Source organism: Rhinolophus ferrumequinum, chromosome 19, assembly GCF_004115265.2.
Source record: "Rhinolophus ferrumequinum isolate MPI-CBG mRhiFer1 chromosome 19, mRhiFer1_v1.p, whole genome shotgun sequence".
Lineage (NCBI taxonomy): Eukaryota > Metazoa > Chordata > Mammalia > Chiroptera > Rhinolophidae > Rhinolophus > Rhinolophus ferrumequinum.
In genome coordinates, this window is record NC_046302.1 from 1,252,384 (window position 1) to 1,269,756 (window position 17,373).

Sequence of the window (17,373 nt, forward strand, 5' to 3'; positions counted from 1 at the left end):
CCTGGACAGATGGTGCCCCCTGCTGGGGAGCTCTGCTAACAGGCTCTCTTCCCTCACAGATAACCCAGCCCAGCAGATGCCAGTAGAGCTTGGCAGCTTCTGGCAGGAGCAAGATCTCTTAGGACTCAGAGTACCTCCTCTCAGTCCCATCCCATCAAGGAAAAAGGTGCATAGGGAGGTGGCTTTGATCTCAGAACTGCTTGTTGGGAACAGAGCTCTGGTCAGCCTGCCACCTGGGAGATTTGGCCCCAGCCCTATCCTGACTTATTTGATCAAGGGATGCTTGAAGCTGTGGCTGCTCACTGTTGCCAGACTGCAGTCACCCAAGTGGAGGGAAGATGCTCAGAGTGTGGGTCTTGTGCGTGCCCACAGAGGTAACTAAAATGGGGGTGTGCTCTACAAGAGGATTTTGGTGCCGAGCCCTAGTGGGAAATTTGTTTAGTAGTGATAATAATGCCGAAATAGCAGGGATAAAAATCATAGCCAACATGTATTGAAAATCTCTTTCTGTGTGCTAGGCACACTGTTGCTCTCACCTCAACTTAGTGAGGAAAGGACTGCTGTTCTTGTTGTTCAGATGAAGATACCGAGGCTGTACCAGGATGGGGCACGTGGCCAGCATCACATAGCTCAGAAGCAAGGCTGGGATTGGGAGCACTGAACTTCAGAGCCCATGCTCTCGACAAGATTGGTTTAGATGTAAAATGGTGGAATTTCTGGAATGTATGTACAGTTTTGGCAACATCTAACTAAACTGCCCATCAGACTCTACCCCTAGAGGGGAGGTGTTGAGATTTCTTGCCCTCAGACTCATATCTGATCTCCAGAACTCTAAAGGACAGGGAGGAGGAAGGGAACTCACAGTAACTGAGGGCTTCTTTTGTGCCAGAAACTGTCCAGAGAGGTCTACATGGGTCATCTTATGTAATCTCAGGGCACCCTGATGCCCTATGGGCAAGTGACATTATCTCCAGACTCACAGGAGTGCCCTGTGTGGGCCACAAGCCTGAGGGCCATCTGACTTCAAAGCCCGTGCCATCCCTGCTCTCCTGGGCTGCTTTCCAGAGTGGCCTAGTCAGTGAGTAGAGGTCGAGCTTTAATGGTGGTGGTATAAAGGGAATGGACACGAGTGGTGATAAGTGGCTGTGGAAGTGCAGACAACCCCTAAGTCCTCTACGCCACCTTTCCTTGTGCACAGGGGGATAGGGGAGCCATTCCCAGAGCAGCACCTGACCCTAGGCATCTCCCATGATGCCTCACACTCCTCCTGGGAAGAGGTACATCCATGGACTCAGTAGGAGGTGAAGCTGCACTGGCTCTGCCCTCTTCACCTTAAGATCCATTTCAGGCAGCAGGATCCTCAGCTGTTCAAGGAGAGCCTGTCCCTTGTTCCAGCTCTAAAAACTGAGAGCTCTTCTTGTCCTGTGGAGAAATAGCTCCCTGGGATTAAGGAGTCTTTGTAGGAGTTTCTCTCCACAAGTTACTATTGCATTAAAGTGTGGAGACTTAAGAAACAGTGTAGTCTCAATTCAGTGTAACCCTGTGGCAGAAGACATCCCAAGTAGCACTTTTTAAAAAATCAGCCTTATGGAGATATAATTCACACATAATACAATTCACCCAGCTAAAGTGTAAAATTCAGGGGTTTTTAACATACAAAGTTGTGCAATCATCACCACTGTCTATTTTAGAACATTTTCATCACCCCACAAAAGAATTCTGTACCTATCAGCAGCAACCTGCCACCTCCACCTGCACCCCACCCCTGCCCCACCTAGTTTTTCCCCAGCCCTTGCCCACAGGCCCTGGCAAGCAGTAATCTACTTTCAGTCTCTATGCATTTGCCTTTTCTGGACATTTCCTATGAATGGCACCATACAATATGTGTTTTTTATTTTGTGTCTGGCTTTTTCACTTAGTGTATTGTTGTCAAGGCTCACCCATGTTATAGCATGCATCAGTACTTATTTGTTTTTAAGGTTGAATAGCATTCCAAAATATGGGTCAATTGGTAACTCTGCTTAACCTTTCAAGGAACTGCCAGACTGTTTTCCACAGTGGCTGCACCATTCTCACCAGCAGTGTGTAAGGTTCCTACATCCTCAACAACACTTGTCATTGTCTGTCTCTTTGATGCTACCCATCCTAATGGGTGTGAAGTGGTATCTCATTGTGGTTTTGATTTGCATTTCCCTGATGGCTAGTGGTAAGCATCCTTTTATGTGCCTATTGGCCATTTGTATATTTTCTTGGGAGGATTATCTGTTTATGATTTTTTGCCCATTTTTTATTTGGCTTATTTGTCTTTTTATTACCGAGTTGTAAGAATCCTTTATGTATTCTGGATACCAGACCCTTACCAGATAAATGATTTGCAAATATTTTCTCCCACTCTGTAGATTGTCTTTTCAGTTTCTTGATAATGTCTTTTGACTTACAAGTTTTAAATTTTGATGAAGTCCAATTTATCTGTTTTTTCTTTTGTTGTCTGTTTTTGGTCTCATATCTAGGAAACCATTCATTGCATAATCTAAAGTCACAAAGATTTACACCTATGACTTCTAAGAGTTTTCTAGTTATAGCTCAAATTTAGTTTTCTGATCACTTAGAGTTAATTTTTGTGTATGGCATGAAGAAGCAATGAAGTCTGTCCAACTTCATTCTTTTGCATGTGTCCCGGGACCATTTGTTGAAAAAACTGTTTTTACTTCATTGAATTGCTTTGGCAGGCTCATCAAAAAATCAAATGGCTTTCTTCTTAGCACTCTTCCTGTGTCCACTGAGCTTACAGGAATTACCCTTCGTGTTACCCAGAGAAGCATTCTTTACTGCACTTCCTATCATCATAGAAGCATTGTGTTATCTGTGTCCTTGCAGTTACAGGGTTACATAAAAAAGCAGTCAGGCAGTGATTTTCAGCCAGGCACATTTTTACTTGTCATAACTGGAGGTGCTGCTGGCATCTAGTGGGTAGAGGCCAGGGATGCTGCTGAACATCTTAAAATGCACAGGATAGTCCACCACAAAAAATTATTTGAGGAACCCTGAATTATAGTTAAAAGGAAAGTAGTCACAAATGAGTCAATCATTTTGCACACATGTAGGTATATCTATAGGGTAAATTTCTAAAAGCGCAATTACCTTGTTCCTACAGATACATCATATTGGATTCCAAGGAGAATTGGGCCTGTGTCCTCACAACCCAAAACTACGTCTGGAGGAGGCACACCATTAACATAGTTTGAACAGTTGTCAAATAGCAAAATGGTAAAATCAGTATTAGGCTGAGACCAAAGCCAGAAATGAAATTTTAGTTATAGGAATAAGTGCAGTTTTAGCCAAAATATAGTTATCATTGCAGTTTATTGTTAGCAATTTTATAATGTAATCTGACGATTATGGCTGCCTTGTCACACAGTAATTGCTCCACACTGAGAGCTCCTCCTGGAGTCACCAACCCATGCAGGAGCCCTGGTAAATAGGGACTCCGTGCTCTGGCCTGCTCGGCGATGTCACAGGCCCTTTTGTACCTAGCAGAACAGAATTCCAGAAACCGTTTTTCACTAACATGTTTTCTAAAAGGAATTATATCTAAAGTTCATAGCTCGGACAGATTTCAAAAATATTTTGTCTTTAAATCCTGAAAAACGCTTAACAGTCTTTAGGCAGACTTATTTAAATTTTTAATTTTATAGACTCAAAACTATAAGAAATTTTCTTAATGCATTCTTATAAATTCTGCTATTTTGAAGTTTGATTAGGAAGTACTTCATTTTTCTCTAACCATTTCTTCTTTAGACTTAATATTTGTTATATTATGTCTGAATCGAAGATAATTTATCATGAGTGTTACAGAATTTGGGATATTTTAATGTGGTAAAGATGAGATCTTTTAAAGATTTCCCAAGAATTCTCAAGAGAGTTCCCAAATAAGACTTAAGAAACCCTAAACTTATGGCCTAAATAGAATTAAATAACTAAAATTAAATGTAGCATTTAAAGGTTATTCTGTTTAATGTGAAGATTGCAGGCAAACCAAATACCAGAATTGGAATCATAATAGAATTTAATCTTTATAATTATTTTTTATAATTCTAGAATGACTTGTTGGTGGAAGAGATTTGTTTTCTCTAGTTACCTTAATATTTATATTTGCTATTATTCTATTTCCCCATTTATTTTAAAAGATCTTAATTATTTTTTATATTTAGCAATTATTCGTAGCATTTTATTCTTTTTTTGAATTGTTTTTATTGTGGTAAAATATATATGATGTGGAATTTGCTATTTCAGTGTACAATTCAGTGGCATTCGATTACATTCACAGTGTTTTACAGTCATCATCACCGTCCATCTCCAAAACTTTTCCATCATCCCAAACAGAAACTCTGTACCCCTTAAATAGTAAGTCCCTTTTTTCCCTTCCCCCTGCCCCCGGTAATCTCTATTCTACTCTGTCTTTAAGAATTTGCCTTTTCTAGATATTTCCTATAAGTGGAAACATACAATATTTGCCCTTTTGTAATTGACCTTCTTTCACTTACATAATGGTTTCAAGGTTCATCCTATTGTAGTATGTATCAGAAAAGCATTTTATTCTTGCAGTCATAAGTATACATTTACACTTCAACTGACTGAATAGAATTTCAACAGATACATTTTTTTACTGAAGTTCTATATGTACAATGTTTATTTATATTTGAAACCGAATATTCTGATATTAAGAATTAAATCCAAATGACTTGTCCCTGTTCTTTTTTAAATTGATAAGTTTTGACCCTAGACTCTAGTCTGGCACCAGAAACGGTGCTGATGTAGACATTCTGCTGCTGTGATTCCCAAATGCTGAGGCAGAAGCCCATAGCATATGGGCTTCCAGATGCTATGGCTGAAGCCCAGTCCTACTGGCTGCCAGGTCTGCCCAACATGCATCCTGTCAGATAGCTGGTACCTCAAGGCCCGGTGGGTTTGACAGGGCCCCTCTCCTGAGCTGTTCTTCCTATGGTTTGGTTAAGGATTTAAAAGGAAAATAGGCAAAGGACATGATTGGACAATTCCCCACAAAGAAATAACTAGTGTGTATAAGGGAAAGCATTCAAATGAATCAAGGAAATGCAAATTCAAAAAAAGTGTTACCCTTTTTATAAACCATTAAAGCAGCAAAATCTTTAAAAATTAGAATACCCAGTACTGGCTATAATGCAATGAAATCAGATCACTTGTGTAGCTGTATAAATTAGGACATTCATTCATCCATTTGTTCATTCGAATAGATGTTCAGGATTGTGTCAGACACTATGAGAGCTGTTTATCAAAGCATCATTAATGAAAACACCGACAATTGGAAACTACCTAAATGCCCAACAATTTGGGTTTTGTTAAATACTTGATGGGTTATTAAGACTGAAGCAACATGGACGAAAGTAAAAAAATCTACATACGTAGTTTAATTTATAAAAATGTATACATGAAAATTTGGCAAATATCTATATATAATATGATCTTAGGTGGCTTTTTTTTCTCTTCACCAAATTTCCTATGGTATTGATATTTGCTAAAATAATGAAGGTGGTTTTGATGACACCTGAATGTTAGTCTATTTCCCCTGTGGTCCTGGCTCTGACTCTTAGGATGTGAATGAGCTGTTTTGTCATTGTGAGTGCCTTAGCCATGTTTCCAATATTGGGTTTCTGGTATCAGAGAAGCCGGGGTGATGTGATCGTTCTGGCTCTCACAGGGGCACAGAGGACATCACCTCTCCTCACGGCATCCCTCTCGACCTTCTGGACCGAGTGATGATCATCCGGACCATGCTGTACACTCCACAGGAAATGAAACAGGTGAGCCTGCCTTCCCCCTTCCCCCTCTCTTCTGCCCTTATTTGCTCCCAGTGTTCCCTGATGCCATGCAGGAAAGTATCCACAGAGCAGACCTGGCTCCCACCACCGTCCCACCACTTAGCTCCTGCCTTGGGCAAGTCACAGTACTCCAGAGCTTCAGACCCTCCATGCAAGAGATAGATGGGCCAATTAGACATTGCCTGAAGTATCACAAAACTTCAGTATCCTATATCCCTTCTTATAAACTTCAGGATAGGTATAGTGAAAAAGACTGACTTGATGACAGCCATTAGGGAGGCCACCAGCTCTGGGAAAGAGGCATATGATTGAGCGATAGCCTCGTGGCCAGGCCCTATCTGGAGGTCACTTCTACTCAGTGGGTGAAGCCAGGCACTCTGTCCCACCAGAACTCACAGCGGGCTGGCTCCAGCAAGGCGGGGAGGGGCCGAGCGCATTCGAGCCTTAGCAGAGCCTGGCTGCCATAAGCGGCCTAACTAGTGGTGGGTTTCTTGAAGATTATGGAGGCTGTGCCTGGGGCTGCTGCCTTGGCTGTAGAGATGATGGTGAGGCAGGGTCACACAGTTTAGAGGGGCTCCTGGAATGGAGGTCATAAAACTAACCTTAAAATGAGAGGCTTGAAGGAGGTGTACATGGAAGCATCTAGCTCAGTCCCTGACAGGGTGCATGTTCAAAATTCCACATGAGCTGAGTTTGAATTAGGCTTGGGGCTGGGGTGACAGAGATGTATGAGATTGGGCCTTATCCCAAGGAGTACAGTCCCAGTTCTTCCTGAAGGAATTACCTCTTGCTTAATCTGGAGCTGGAGCACCAACTGTGTGCCAAATAGTGCCTAGGCACTGCACACTTAGAATTTCTGGTCTCCTAACTGGTACTTCAGTAGTTGTTACAGTCATGGTCTCTTCCTTTTGATGGCTGAATCACAGAGTAGCAAGTCCAGGATGCAAAGGCAGGCTGTACCCTGCAGAAGCCCAGGCCATCTGCTCAGTGGTGGGTTGCACCTTAGGTTGCTCCCACTGGGGGGACACAGTACTTTTTTCCCTGCTCTGCCCAGCCCGTGCCCCAGATAGTCTTACTGCCCGTGTGTAGGTCTCTCTCTCACTGGGGTCTGCGTGCGGCCAAGGCTGGGGATGTGGAGTGGACCAGAGCAGCACTGATGTCTTGAAGGTCTCTCCCTGGACCCTCTCCTCTCACCAGAACCCAGGCACTGTTTGTTGGATATCATACTAATCTAAGTCCATGGACATGCTTAGCCAGCATGATTCCATTTGATCCCCAGTAACCATGAAATAGGGAGAACTATTATCATTGTCATTCTTAAAGATAAGGAAACCAAGATTTAGGCTAACTCAATGCCCAAGTTAGCTTGTCAGTGGCTAGTAGGTGACAGGCCTAACTGGAATCCAGGCTGCCTAATCCTGAAGCCCATGTTCCTAAGTGCCATGCCACCAGCCTTCCACCTGCTAGAAATACCTCAACTCGAATGGAGTTCCTTTGGCAATTTGTCAGCAGACCCTTTCCTTTTGGAGCTCTGAAGGACTCTCCTGGGTACTACCTGGCTGCCGCCTTGCTCGCATGTGGCCTGTCCTGCCTGACCCTGCCAACATTTCTTGTTGACCAGTACCCAGGAGTGCCGAAGTAAGCATGAAACCAGAGAGCTCCCTTTATAAACAGCATTGACAGAATACCCAAACAGTTGTAGTTCATGGCAGCAAGTGTTCATTATTTAGGAGATAAGTGTCCATGGCTGGGGGCCTTTGTCACCAGATAGTGGTCTCTTGCTCTTGGATGAATGCTTGGTAGAAGCCAAGGCATTCATTGAATAGAAGCAGAAGCAAAAGCAAAGGAGAAATTGGTCCCTTCCCCATCCTTACCGTTGGGACTGGAGCCCCAAGTGTCCTGCACACTCGGAGCACTTCATGGCTAAGTGACTCGAGCAATTTGATTAACCTCTGTGAGCCCCAGACTTCCTGGTTCACTGGAAAATCTGCTCCCTCCTTTCAAAGAGGGAGGGCTTGTGAGGACTAAGTGAGATAGCAACAATAACTTAGGGAAGGGACAGGGCCAGCCATCCCTTCCCACTGCAGTAAGTATTACTGTTAACAGCTTGTAGCTGCTTCACAGACATCTTCTGTGGTCTTCACAATAGCTTTCAATAACCAGGGTTTATGGCTCGGAAACAACAAGGGCCCCATGGTCACAGAATAAGCTGCAGTGCTAGGACCCGACTCAGAGCCAGTTCACATTTGCTGCTTCCATTTGACCCCAGAGCATGCAGTCCGAGCTCCCCTCTACCCTGTGCCTCCAGAGTAGTGACTGCAGGCTGTCTCTTGGGCTGGTTCTCGTCTTGGCTCAGTCAGAGGATAGACTTACTGCCAGCACCTTCACTGCTTTGTTCTTACGGGTTCAAGGATAACCTCAGCATTTTTACTGGAGCCTGGGGGAGGAATTTTTAAAAACAAAGTAAATGTAACTTGTGTACTCTGCCATCAGTGCCGACACCCTCATAAACTATCCCTGCAGGTTATTAAATGATTAAAGATCTAATTTATGAACTGTCCATTTCCGAGCAGTCTGAAACAGGAGCTCTTGGGATTGCTCTGACCTGCTTTAGAGAGACTGAGAGCAGACTGTCCCTGACATTCCTGAAGCCTATCTTCTAATTCAGTGCAGTTCACTGAAGGCGAGATGCTTAGAGCTTAAGCTTTCCTCTTGACTGGGCTCCAGGATTAAATATTTGCATCTCCCTAGAGTTTCTGAAGGCCCTAGGGGACATTTTTCTTGGCAGGACCTGGAGGTTTCCTTAGTCCCCATCTGGCAGTAAGAAGCCCGTTTTATATTGGAGCACAAACCTGTTTGACTCTGACTGTTGTGGTCAGCAGGGAGTCCTGCAGCTGGGGCCAGGAGCAACGATCTCTGTCCCTACTCCCTTTCCGCCTTCCTCTTGCCCATCCAGTAATTTCTCTGCTCAGCTACATTTAGCTTTGGACCCCAGATGGTGGAATCCCTCATGCACAAGCTAAGATTCTTTTGACAGGGGTTATACCTTGGCATCACTGGCTGAACAGATAGGTTTCATTGGGGCTGGTGCAGTGTGAAGTATTTAAACAAGTTGCCAACATTTAGAAATCAGGACATTTCATACAAAATGTATGAGTCTTCTGACAGAATGAAAGACTTCCCTTCCAGCACGTGGCCCTCCAGCCCTAACCACCTCCCCTAGTGCTTACTGGCCCGGTCACCTCAGCCCCAGCCCCTACCCTATTTATACGAGACCTGACTTTCTTACTGAGCAGGGCCTTTCTCATTCATACCGTGTTTCCCTGAAAATAAGACCTACCCCGAAAATAAGCCCCAGTTAAGATCGTCAGCCAGACGGACGCACTTAGTACGTTATCACGATGTTCCAGAAGAAGATGACATGACTCTATTTGAATAAATGTAGATTATTGTACATGAAAAAATAAGACATCCCCTGAAAATAAGCCCTAATGGAGCAAAAATTAATATAAGACCCGGTCTTATTTTCGGGGAAACATGGTAGAAGCTGATATACTGGGTCCCTTATCAGTGTCTCTGGACACTAAACTCCCTCCACCTGCAGCTCCTGCCCACAGGGTCTCTACCTGAGAGCTGAAAGACCAGTTTGAAGTGTCCATCTCCTAAACCTCTGGTCCCTCTCTTCCCCTTGTAAGGCTTTAGCTGGGGGCTCTGTCTTTCCCACTTCCTACATCTCTACCCGGGTGTGTTTTTATGGCTTTAATTTAAACAAGGGCTTCTTGATATCTTGTTTACGAAGCTGCCATAGTGAAAAATTCCTGTATTATATGAGGCTCAAAGTCCTCGAGTTATCTCAGCTCCACAACACACAACATCATTATCCCAGCTGCCCCTTATCACTCAGTGCCGGTGCGCCTGTAAGATGCTGGTGCCACTTGGGTTACAGCATCCCCACTGCCAGCTTCCTTCCCGTCCAACACCACTGGGATCTTTAAACTGCAACAAGCGTCAGCCTCTTCTTGATAGATTAGATATCTTCCAGTGATGGTATAAGGGCTGGTAAATCTTTAAAAGTAACTTTTTTGATTTATTTAACCATTGTTATTTATCGAGCAAATAAAAGATGTCTCTTCTTCCCTGAGTGCTTATAGGTGGGAAGGTTAAAGACTGTGTGGAAGCCTGGCAGGTTTTGGAGAGGCCTCTATTTTCTGGGTCTGGAGATTGAGTGCGAAGGGCTGGGAGACAGGAGCTGAGCCACCCTAGTGCACAGCTTCAGGGGTACCAGCTGCTTTCTAATTAGTATGAAGGCAACACCATGGCTGTAAAGCCATTCACAGTGTGGCTGGCACCCTGGAGGTGTTTGAAGCCAGCAGTCCTGGGTAGGGGTGGGCTTTCTGCCCCACCAGCCCAGGTTTGGGCCTCTGCTGCTCTTATGATGCGGGTTGAGAAACACTGAACACGGTGGTTTTTAAAGCACTTTATAAACGGGACACTTGATGTCATTCATTGTTGATCATGGTTTTTCTCTTCCAAAAGATCATTAAAATCCGTGCTCAGACAGAGGGAATCAACATCAGTGAAGAGGCGCTGAACCACCTGGGGGAGATTGGTACCAAGACTACCTTGAGGTGAGCTGGTTGTCCCCTGGACCTGTGTGTCTGCCTGGAGCTGCCCCAGACCCTGCTGGTGCCTTCTCAGCAAGGCCTGTGCGGCCTGGATGGGGTCTGTTCCGGGACACAAAGGCAGGCTCCTTTCACAGGGCATAGGACCACGTCTGCTCTTACTAGTGTGATGGGTCTTGTCCCAGGACATTGCAATTTAGAGTTCTTAAATTGAGATCATGGAGTTTAAAAAGCTAGAGTAACAGGTTAAGTCCCATTGTCCTGTAGCAGATGCACTCTTGTGGTAGAGAACTGGCTTTGACCCTGGGCCAGTCTCCTTGGTAGAGGAGATGGACAGAACCAGAGACCAGGGTCCAGGGCAGGGAGCTCATTGGCCAGTCCCTGCCTCACCCCCGTAGATTCTGTTCTCCAGGCGTGTCTTGGGTAGGGATGGTGGGCATAGGCGAGCGTGAGAAGAGTGCAGGCATAGATTGCTTTCTTGACTGTTCACCAGTGGCTCGAAGCAGTTGCCTATGGAGGATGTCCCTCCTCAGTGTCCTGACTGCTTGTGAAATCATGACTTCATAGTCCTCAGCCTGTCCCTATTTCCCTCGCTCCTAAGGTTGAAGCAAAATTGCAAGCTGTTTTGTTTTGGTGGAGCGGTGCTTTAAAACCTCCTGGATTTTCTTGCCTTTCGATGTGCCCTATGCTTTCAGGTGGCTGTGTGTTCATTTCCCTGTCATGTTCAATGTAACCTATCTGGACCTTGGTGTCACCTGCCTGGCATTTGTATACATCTACGTTTGAGATCTTTTTCAAGTTGCAGTGGAGCTACCTTTTGTTGGAGAACTTTTGGACTGTGACAAAGATTGGAGGAGTAGGACTTTGTCATGTTAGTGACTTCTGACCTCTCCAATGAGGGGTCTGCAGCTCTCTGAGAAAGGACAGCTGTCATATCTCCGTGACTGCTGTGTCTGCAACAGGTGGCACAAGCCCAGCATTGGGCTCGGCCCCTGGTGTCAGTGCTCCACCTGTTCTGGGAGCGGGCTCCTGTCTATGGCCACCATTTCACTCCTACCCTGGCCCCTGTCCACACTAGGTACTCGGTGCAGCTGCTGACCCCGGCCAACTTGCTTGCTAAGATCAACGGGAAGGACAGCATCGAGAAGGAGCACGTTGAGGAGATCAGTGAGCTCTTCTATGATGCCAAGTCATCGGCCAAAATCCTGGCTGACCAGCAGGATAAGTACATGAAGTGAGCCAGCTGAGGTTTTCTGCAGAGAGACTCCTGGGCGTACCTGGGCCCAGGTCCAGCCTGCGAACACAAGCCTTGTCCCTCGGCTTGGCTTTGTTCCCACTCGGGCGCGGTTAGCATTGTTGTCAGTTCAGTGTGGAAAGTGTTTCTAAATTATCTCAGTTTCTCCCGTGGTTGCTTTGAAGGAACCCTGACTCACCTGGTGTGTTTTCTAGTAAACCCTTATAGGTTACTTTGATGCCATCTCTTTTTCTTTTAATTAAAAAAAAACCTTTGTATTTTAGAGCAGTTTTAGATGTACAGAATTGTTGTGAAGATAGTATAGGGTGTTCCCACATACCTCAGACCCAGTTTCCCTTACTGTTAACATCTTATAGTAGTATATGGTAAATTTGTCACAGTTAATGAACCAATACCTTATTATGCTTTTCTCTTTTCCTGAGTTATCTAATGTCCCTTTTCTGTCCCAGGACCCCACATTACATTTAGTTGTCATTTCTCCTTAGGCTCCTCCTGGCTATGGCAGTTTCTCACATGTTCTTTGCTTTTGATAACCTTGACAGTTCTGAGGAGTGCTGGTCAGGTATATTCTCTCGAATATCTCTCAGTGGGGTTAATTTGCTGTTTTTCTCTTAATTAAACTGGGATTGTGGGTTATTGGGAGGAAGGCCATATAAGTCAAGTGTAATTTTTATCACATATCAGCATGATTTATAACATTTATAACTATTAATGTTGATCTTGATCACCTGGCTGAGGTGTTTTTCAGGTTTCTCCACTGTCAAGTTACTCTTTTCCCTTTTCCTACTCTGTCCTCTTTGGCAGTCACTTAGCACAGCCCACACTTAAGGGGTGGGGAGTTTTGCTCCACCTTCTTGGGGGCTGACCATCTACATAAATTATTTAGAATTCTTTAGCACAGATTGTCTCTTCTCGCTATTTGTTTATTCAATTATTTATCTCGGTATGGTCTCATGGATATTTATTATACTTTGGGTTGTAATCCAATAGTACATTACTTATTTTGTTGCTCACATTAGTTCAGCTTTGACCATTGAGTGTCCTTTCAATTGGTTCCTGTGTCCCTTTGACATGTCCCCATCACTGGTACTACATCTTTTAGTTCACTGATGTGGGGCTTTCAGTCCCTTGAGAGGAAGGAGAAGTGGCAGTGCCTGACAGATACCATACCAGAACATTCTCGCCTGAGCACCACCTTCTTTCTCTGCCAGACTGGCTCCTAACTACCAGCTCTGCTGCCTGAAGCAGGGTTTAGCCACAGCAGCAGAGCCTTGGTACAGGCTTATTTTGGTTCTCTGGCCTCAAGGGCAGGACCTCCATGCTGTTCTTATGTGCAGAAGAGGGGACTAACCAAGATGGTCATCTTGATCCAATCATTGCTCTAATTCAAGTTAGCCATGAGGTCCTTGTAGGCCAAGCACAACTGTTCTCCCATTAGTGATTACCACTTGAGAGTGGCTAGGAGACTGCTGGCAGAATGCCTGAGATAATGCTGTGGGAGTCCATCCAGCGCTCTGAGAGCCCTTAGGCCACGCTCAGACCCTGAGAAGGCCCCAGCTAGTCCTTGCTGCCAGAATGGTTCTTCTGGCCTGGCCCGTGAACGAGATCCTAACATGGGGGTTTTTGGTGGTGGCGGTGGTGGTGGTGGCGAGGAAACCAGACACAGTGGGTGACAGTGGGACACTTCCTGAAGTCAGGGCTGGGCTCTGTCCTGGTTGCCCATATCCTGTGTCTGTAACCTCCCAACTTAAGCCACAGCAGAAAAACAATAGTGATACATCTGATACCAACGGATGTAACAAGAGCTGATTGTGGACTAGGTCCTGTGTGAATGCTTCACATTCTCACAGCAGCCCTATGATATTGGGGACATTTATGTCACTTGCCCAGCTGGTAAGAGAAGGAACCAGGAGGCTTTGGAATCAGTGTGCTTGGAGTCTGTGCTCCTATCCTCTATGGCTATCCCGCCTTCCTGAATGTGCTGAGTGGGAAGAAGCTTCAAGATCTGACCTCCATCCCAGGAAGGTGAAGCAAGAAGGGACAGGTGTAAGGAAGGCGACTTGCGTAAGGTCTTACCCCAGAGGACAAGAACCAGGTTCTGCCCACATACCTAAACCCCTTCCTCCAGCCCCCAAACCTTTCACAGTGTTTCGGCTGTACAAAAGCAACAGTGACAGCAAACCTCTTAAGTACAGGTTGGGACAGAGTCCCTCCCAGCTGCTCAGGGAATCCTGATGTCCAGAGCAGTCCGGGTGGGGAGTGGGGTGTGTGTGGTCACAGCCTCGATTCCTGCTCCTCAGGAATCCTGCTCCTTGGTGCTCAGGGACGTGGCCTGCCTTGCTTCCCTGTCCTCCAAAGTGAGGGAGATGGTTCTGGATAGGTGGGAAGGTTGGGTTATTTTAATTTTCCTTTTTTTCCAGCAAGGCCTATGATTATTACATTAATCTTCCAGGCGAAGTTTTTACGACTTATCCCTCGCTAACTATGAGAAGTTTCTCCATCCATTACCAAAAGGGAAACAGACCCTGGTGAGGAGGAATATATTTGTTACATCTTATCAGGCTGACACACAATCTACCAACAATTACAGCAGCCCCATTTTTTGCACTATTTCAGCTCTGGCGTGAAAAATTGTTGTAATAGTAAAGTGAGGCAGGGTGGGGGTGGGTCATAGGAAGTGGCTGTATGTTCCAAGCTCTGAGCCCAAGCTTTCTTGGGTGCCACCCAGCAAACTGATTGGTGGGCGGGAGGAGAGCGAGTGTTTGCATGTAAATCCCAGCTCCCTGTTCCTGTGCTGATGGCTCTGTGTGAGAGCTGGAAGGATAGACAGCACTCCTGGCCCTCGCTGGGAAGCCACCTTGTCCCTGCCTTCATTTTCTCAGCCCAAATACCTTCTTACCAACACACCTCGTAGGTTGCACCCCCTAGATTGGCTCATTGGATATTTTGTTTTTTAGGGCTAAACAAATGATAGAGTCACACCAGAGAGTGACTTCTTGGTTATCAAACCTTTCTCAACCATTTTTCTAATAAAATGGAGCTGCACAATGATGAGAGTTACACTCTGTCGGCCTCCAAGTCTGAGACTCCAGGGCCAGCAGGCTTCTTTTCTGCCAGGAAAGCAGCAGACATTGGTCACCTCGCATTCATTATTCCTTCTCTCCCAGGGCCAATCTGGACCAGCCTGAGCAGGCAGCCCCTGCTCCTATGGGGCCCCAGGCAGAGGTGATTGGTGGTGGGGGTGGTGATGGTGGCGGTGGGGGCAACCAAGTTCTGGGGCCATGGCGGACAGGAAGGTGGTTTTGACTGTGTTTGGCCTGTGGTCCTGATGAAGCTAGTAGTCCCTTCTGGGCCTGAGTCTTGGTTTCCTCATCCGTAAGATGGGGGCCCAATCATATCCCATAGATTGATTTGAGGACATGGTGAGGTGACTACATAGGGCACTTGAGATACTAAAATTCAGTGAAGAGTTCCCAATCCCTGTCCCTCTTGGGAGAAGAGAAGGTCACAGTTTGTTCAACAGGAGCCAGAGGCCGGCTAGTCTCTGCCCTTTCCCCATCCCAGACAGTGGCCCTTGGAAAGGACAACAGAGATCTCTCTTGGCTGGACCCTTCTGTGTTAGGCCAAGGGACAAGCACAGGCTCAGGGCCGCACAAGCCTGGGGGCAGAGAGGAGAGAAACTGCGAAGGCCTGGGCTTTACCCTCAGTGTCTAGGACTGACTGCCAAGTAGAGTACATTGCCTCTCACCGGCCTCTGTGAGGCCCAGCCTGGGGCTGGAGCAGCCAATGGGCGAGAAAGAGCTGCCTCCTCCCAGCCAAGCGGTAGCGTTGGTCTCTGGAAAACAGGCCCACTGAGAGGTAGAACAGTGCCCACTTCAGTCCACCTGCTGGTCATTCGTCCATTCCCCACTCTTACCCCGTCCTCACAGATGGTCATTGTCCTTGCCTCCGACAGTGTGGGGCCACGCCTCCTCCCATTTATTCCCGTGACCGCAGGCTCGGTGGGGACCAGCGGTAGGCCTGGCCAGGGTGACTGGGCCCCTGGAGCATAGGGAGAGCTGCGCAGCAGGACCCAGGAGCGGGGAAGGGATGGGCTAGCTGTCGGCCGGCTGGCCCTGTCACCCCTCTCCGTCACTCAGCAGCAGGCGCGGTGATTAATTGCCAGGCGTCGCTGCCTGTGCCGCCATCAGCGCGCGTCTGGGCGGCGATGGATGCGGCTGTCAAGCCGGCCCGGCCCGAGCTGACCCCCGGCCCCGGCCCAGCGCGATCAATGGGCAGCGTGAGGCGGGCGGCGGCTGGGCCGGCGCGATAAGATGGGCCGATGGGCGTCCGTCGATTGCCCGCTCCGTCACCCGCCGCCACCGTCATCGTCACGCCGCCCACGCGCAGACCGGCGCCGTCAGCACTGCGTGATTAATGGGGACGCGGGCAGCTGCGGGGAGGGCGCGCGGAGTCCGCACCAAAGGGATGCGGCGGGTCGGGCACCGCAGGGTGCGTGCTGGCCAGCGGGGACCACCTAGGCGCGGGGCACGGGGGACACCGAGGGGGTTGCCGGTGCAGGTCTGGGCACACGCTCGCAGCACGCGTGCACCGAGGCCGGCAGTAACCTGGACAATTGTGTGTGGGACACAAGTGTGAGGACGGGGGCATGTGCATGAACAGCGAGCGTGACAGAAGTATTACCAAGGCGTGCTCGGGCCCAGGTACGCAGTCATCAGGAGCCTGTGTAGCTCCGGCTGACCGCGCACAGTCGGCTGCGGGGGTGGGGGAACAGTTAGTGACCTCCCCACCCCGACCCCTGTTTAGGTCAGGCCTCTGCCACCAGGGCCACCAGCCTGCTTGCCTGTTGCAGACCCCCTCCCCACTGTTCCAGCTATCTTTGAAAACCCCCGATCTGACCCAGTTCCCTGCTCAAAACCGCAGGTCCCCGTGGCCCAAGGGACAGATCGCAAGGTCCTGAGAGTTAGCGCCCCCTGAGCGACGCCCGCCTTCAGCTCGCAGTGCCCCGCGCTCTCTCTCACTCGCCTGCCCGGCTAGCGCCACACCTAGCCTGCGGGACCCGCCAACGCCAAAGCCCACAAACGCCCACCGAGGTGACGCCGCCCACCCCAAGGGCTCTCTCCTCGGGATAAGAGCCAGCCGCCGGCCCCACCACAGACAGAAAGAAGCCGCGCGCCAGAAGCTAAGGGTAGGGTCGGCGGGCTTCCCAGAGGAGGCCTGCCACTCCGGGCCCGGACTGGGGGGACGGCGAGGGTGCGGTGCCTAGTATGCGGAAAGTGCTAGCAGGGAGCTCCAGTCGCCAGAATGGCCGAGGGGTCGCGGGCGAGGCGAAGGGCAAGGTGAGTGGCCTGGCTAGGGCCGATCCGGTGAGCGGTGGGGTCTCACTCGATCCACAGCAGGGGCAGGGCAGGGCCACTCCCTTTCCTTTTCCGGTCTGGGAGGTCTCGGCAACCTCCCCTAACTCCCGGGCTGCTGCGCCGCGCTGGTGTTTGTGAGGCCACAGCGTCCCCACGCGGACAGAGGCGCACAGCGCTGGATCCACCCCCGTCCTGAGCCCCGCCCAGCCCTGGTCTTGGGCTCCGCCCCACCTTCCTGCTCGGGGGCGTGGTCAAGCCTGGAGTGAGATCCCGAGTCTGAA

General features: G+C 48.1%; 1 protein-coding gene across 2 annotated transcripts in view; it reads left to right on the plus strand.

The window, feature by feature from the left end:
- The window catches only part of RUVBL1 (RuvB like AAA ATPase 1), a 49,088-nt gene extending 34,297 nt beyond the window's left edge, over window positions 1-14,791 (plus strand). The window contains exons 9-11 of one of the 2 annotated variants that reach the window (XM_033087563.1): window positions 5,738-5,840; window positions 10,395-10,486; window positions 11,559-12,005. In XM_033087563.1, coding sequence (XP_032943454.1) covers window positions 5,738-5,840; window positions 10,395-10,486; window positions 11,559-11,718 — 355 coding nt within the window. In that variant the 3' untranslated portion in view covers window positions 11,719-12,005. Of the gene's footprint in view, window positions 1-5,737; window positions 5,841-10,394; window positions 10,487-11,558 lie in introns of both variants that reach the window. The other variant, XM_033087562.1, reaches the window with a different exon arrangement.
- Window positions 14,792-17,373: the final 2,582 nt, after the last annotated feature.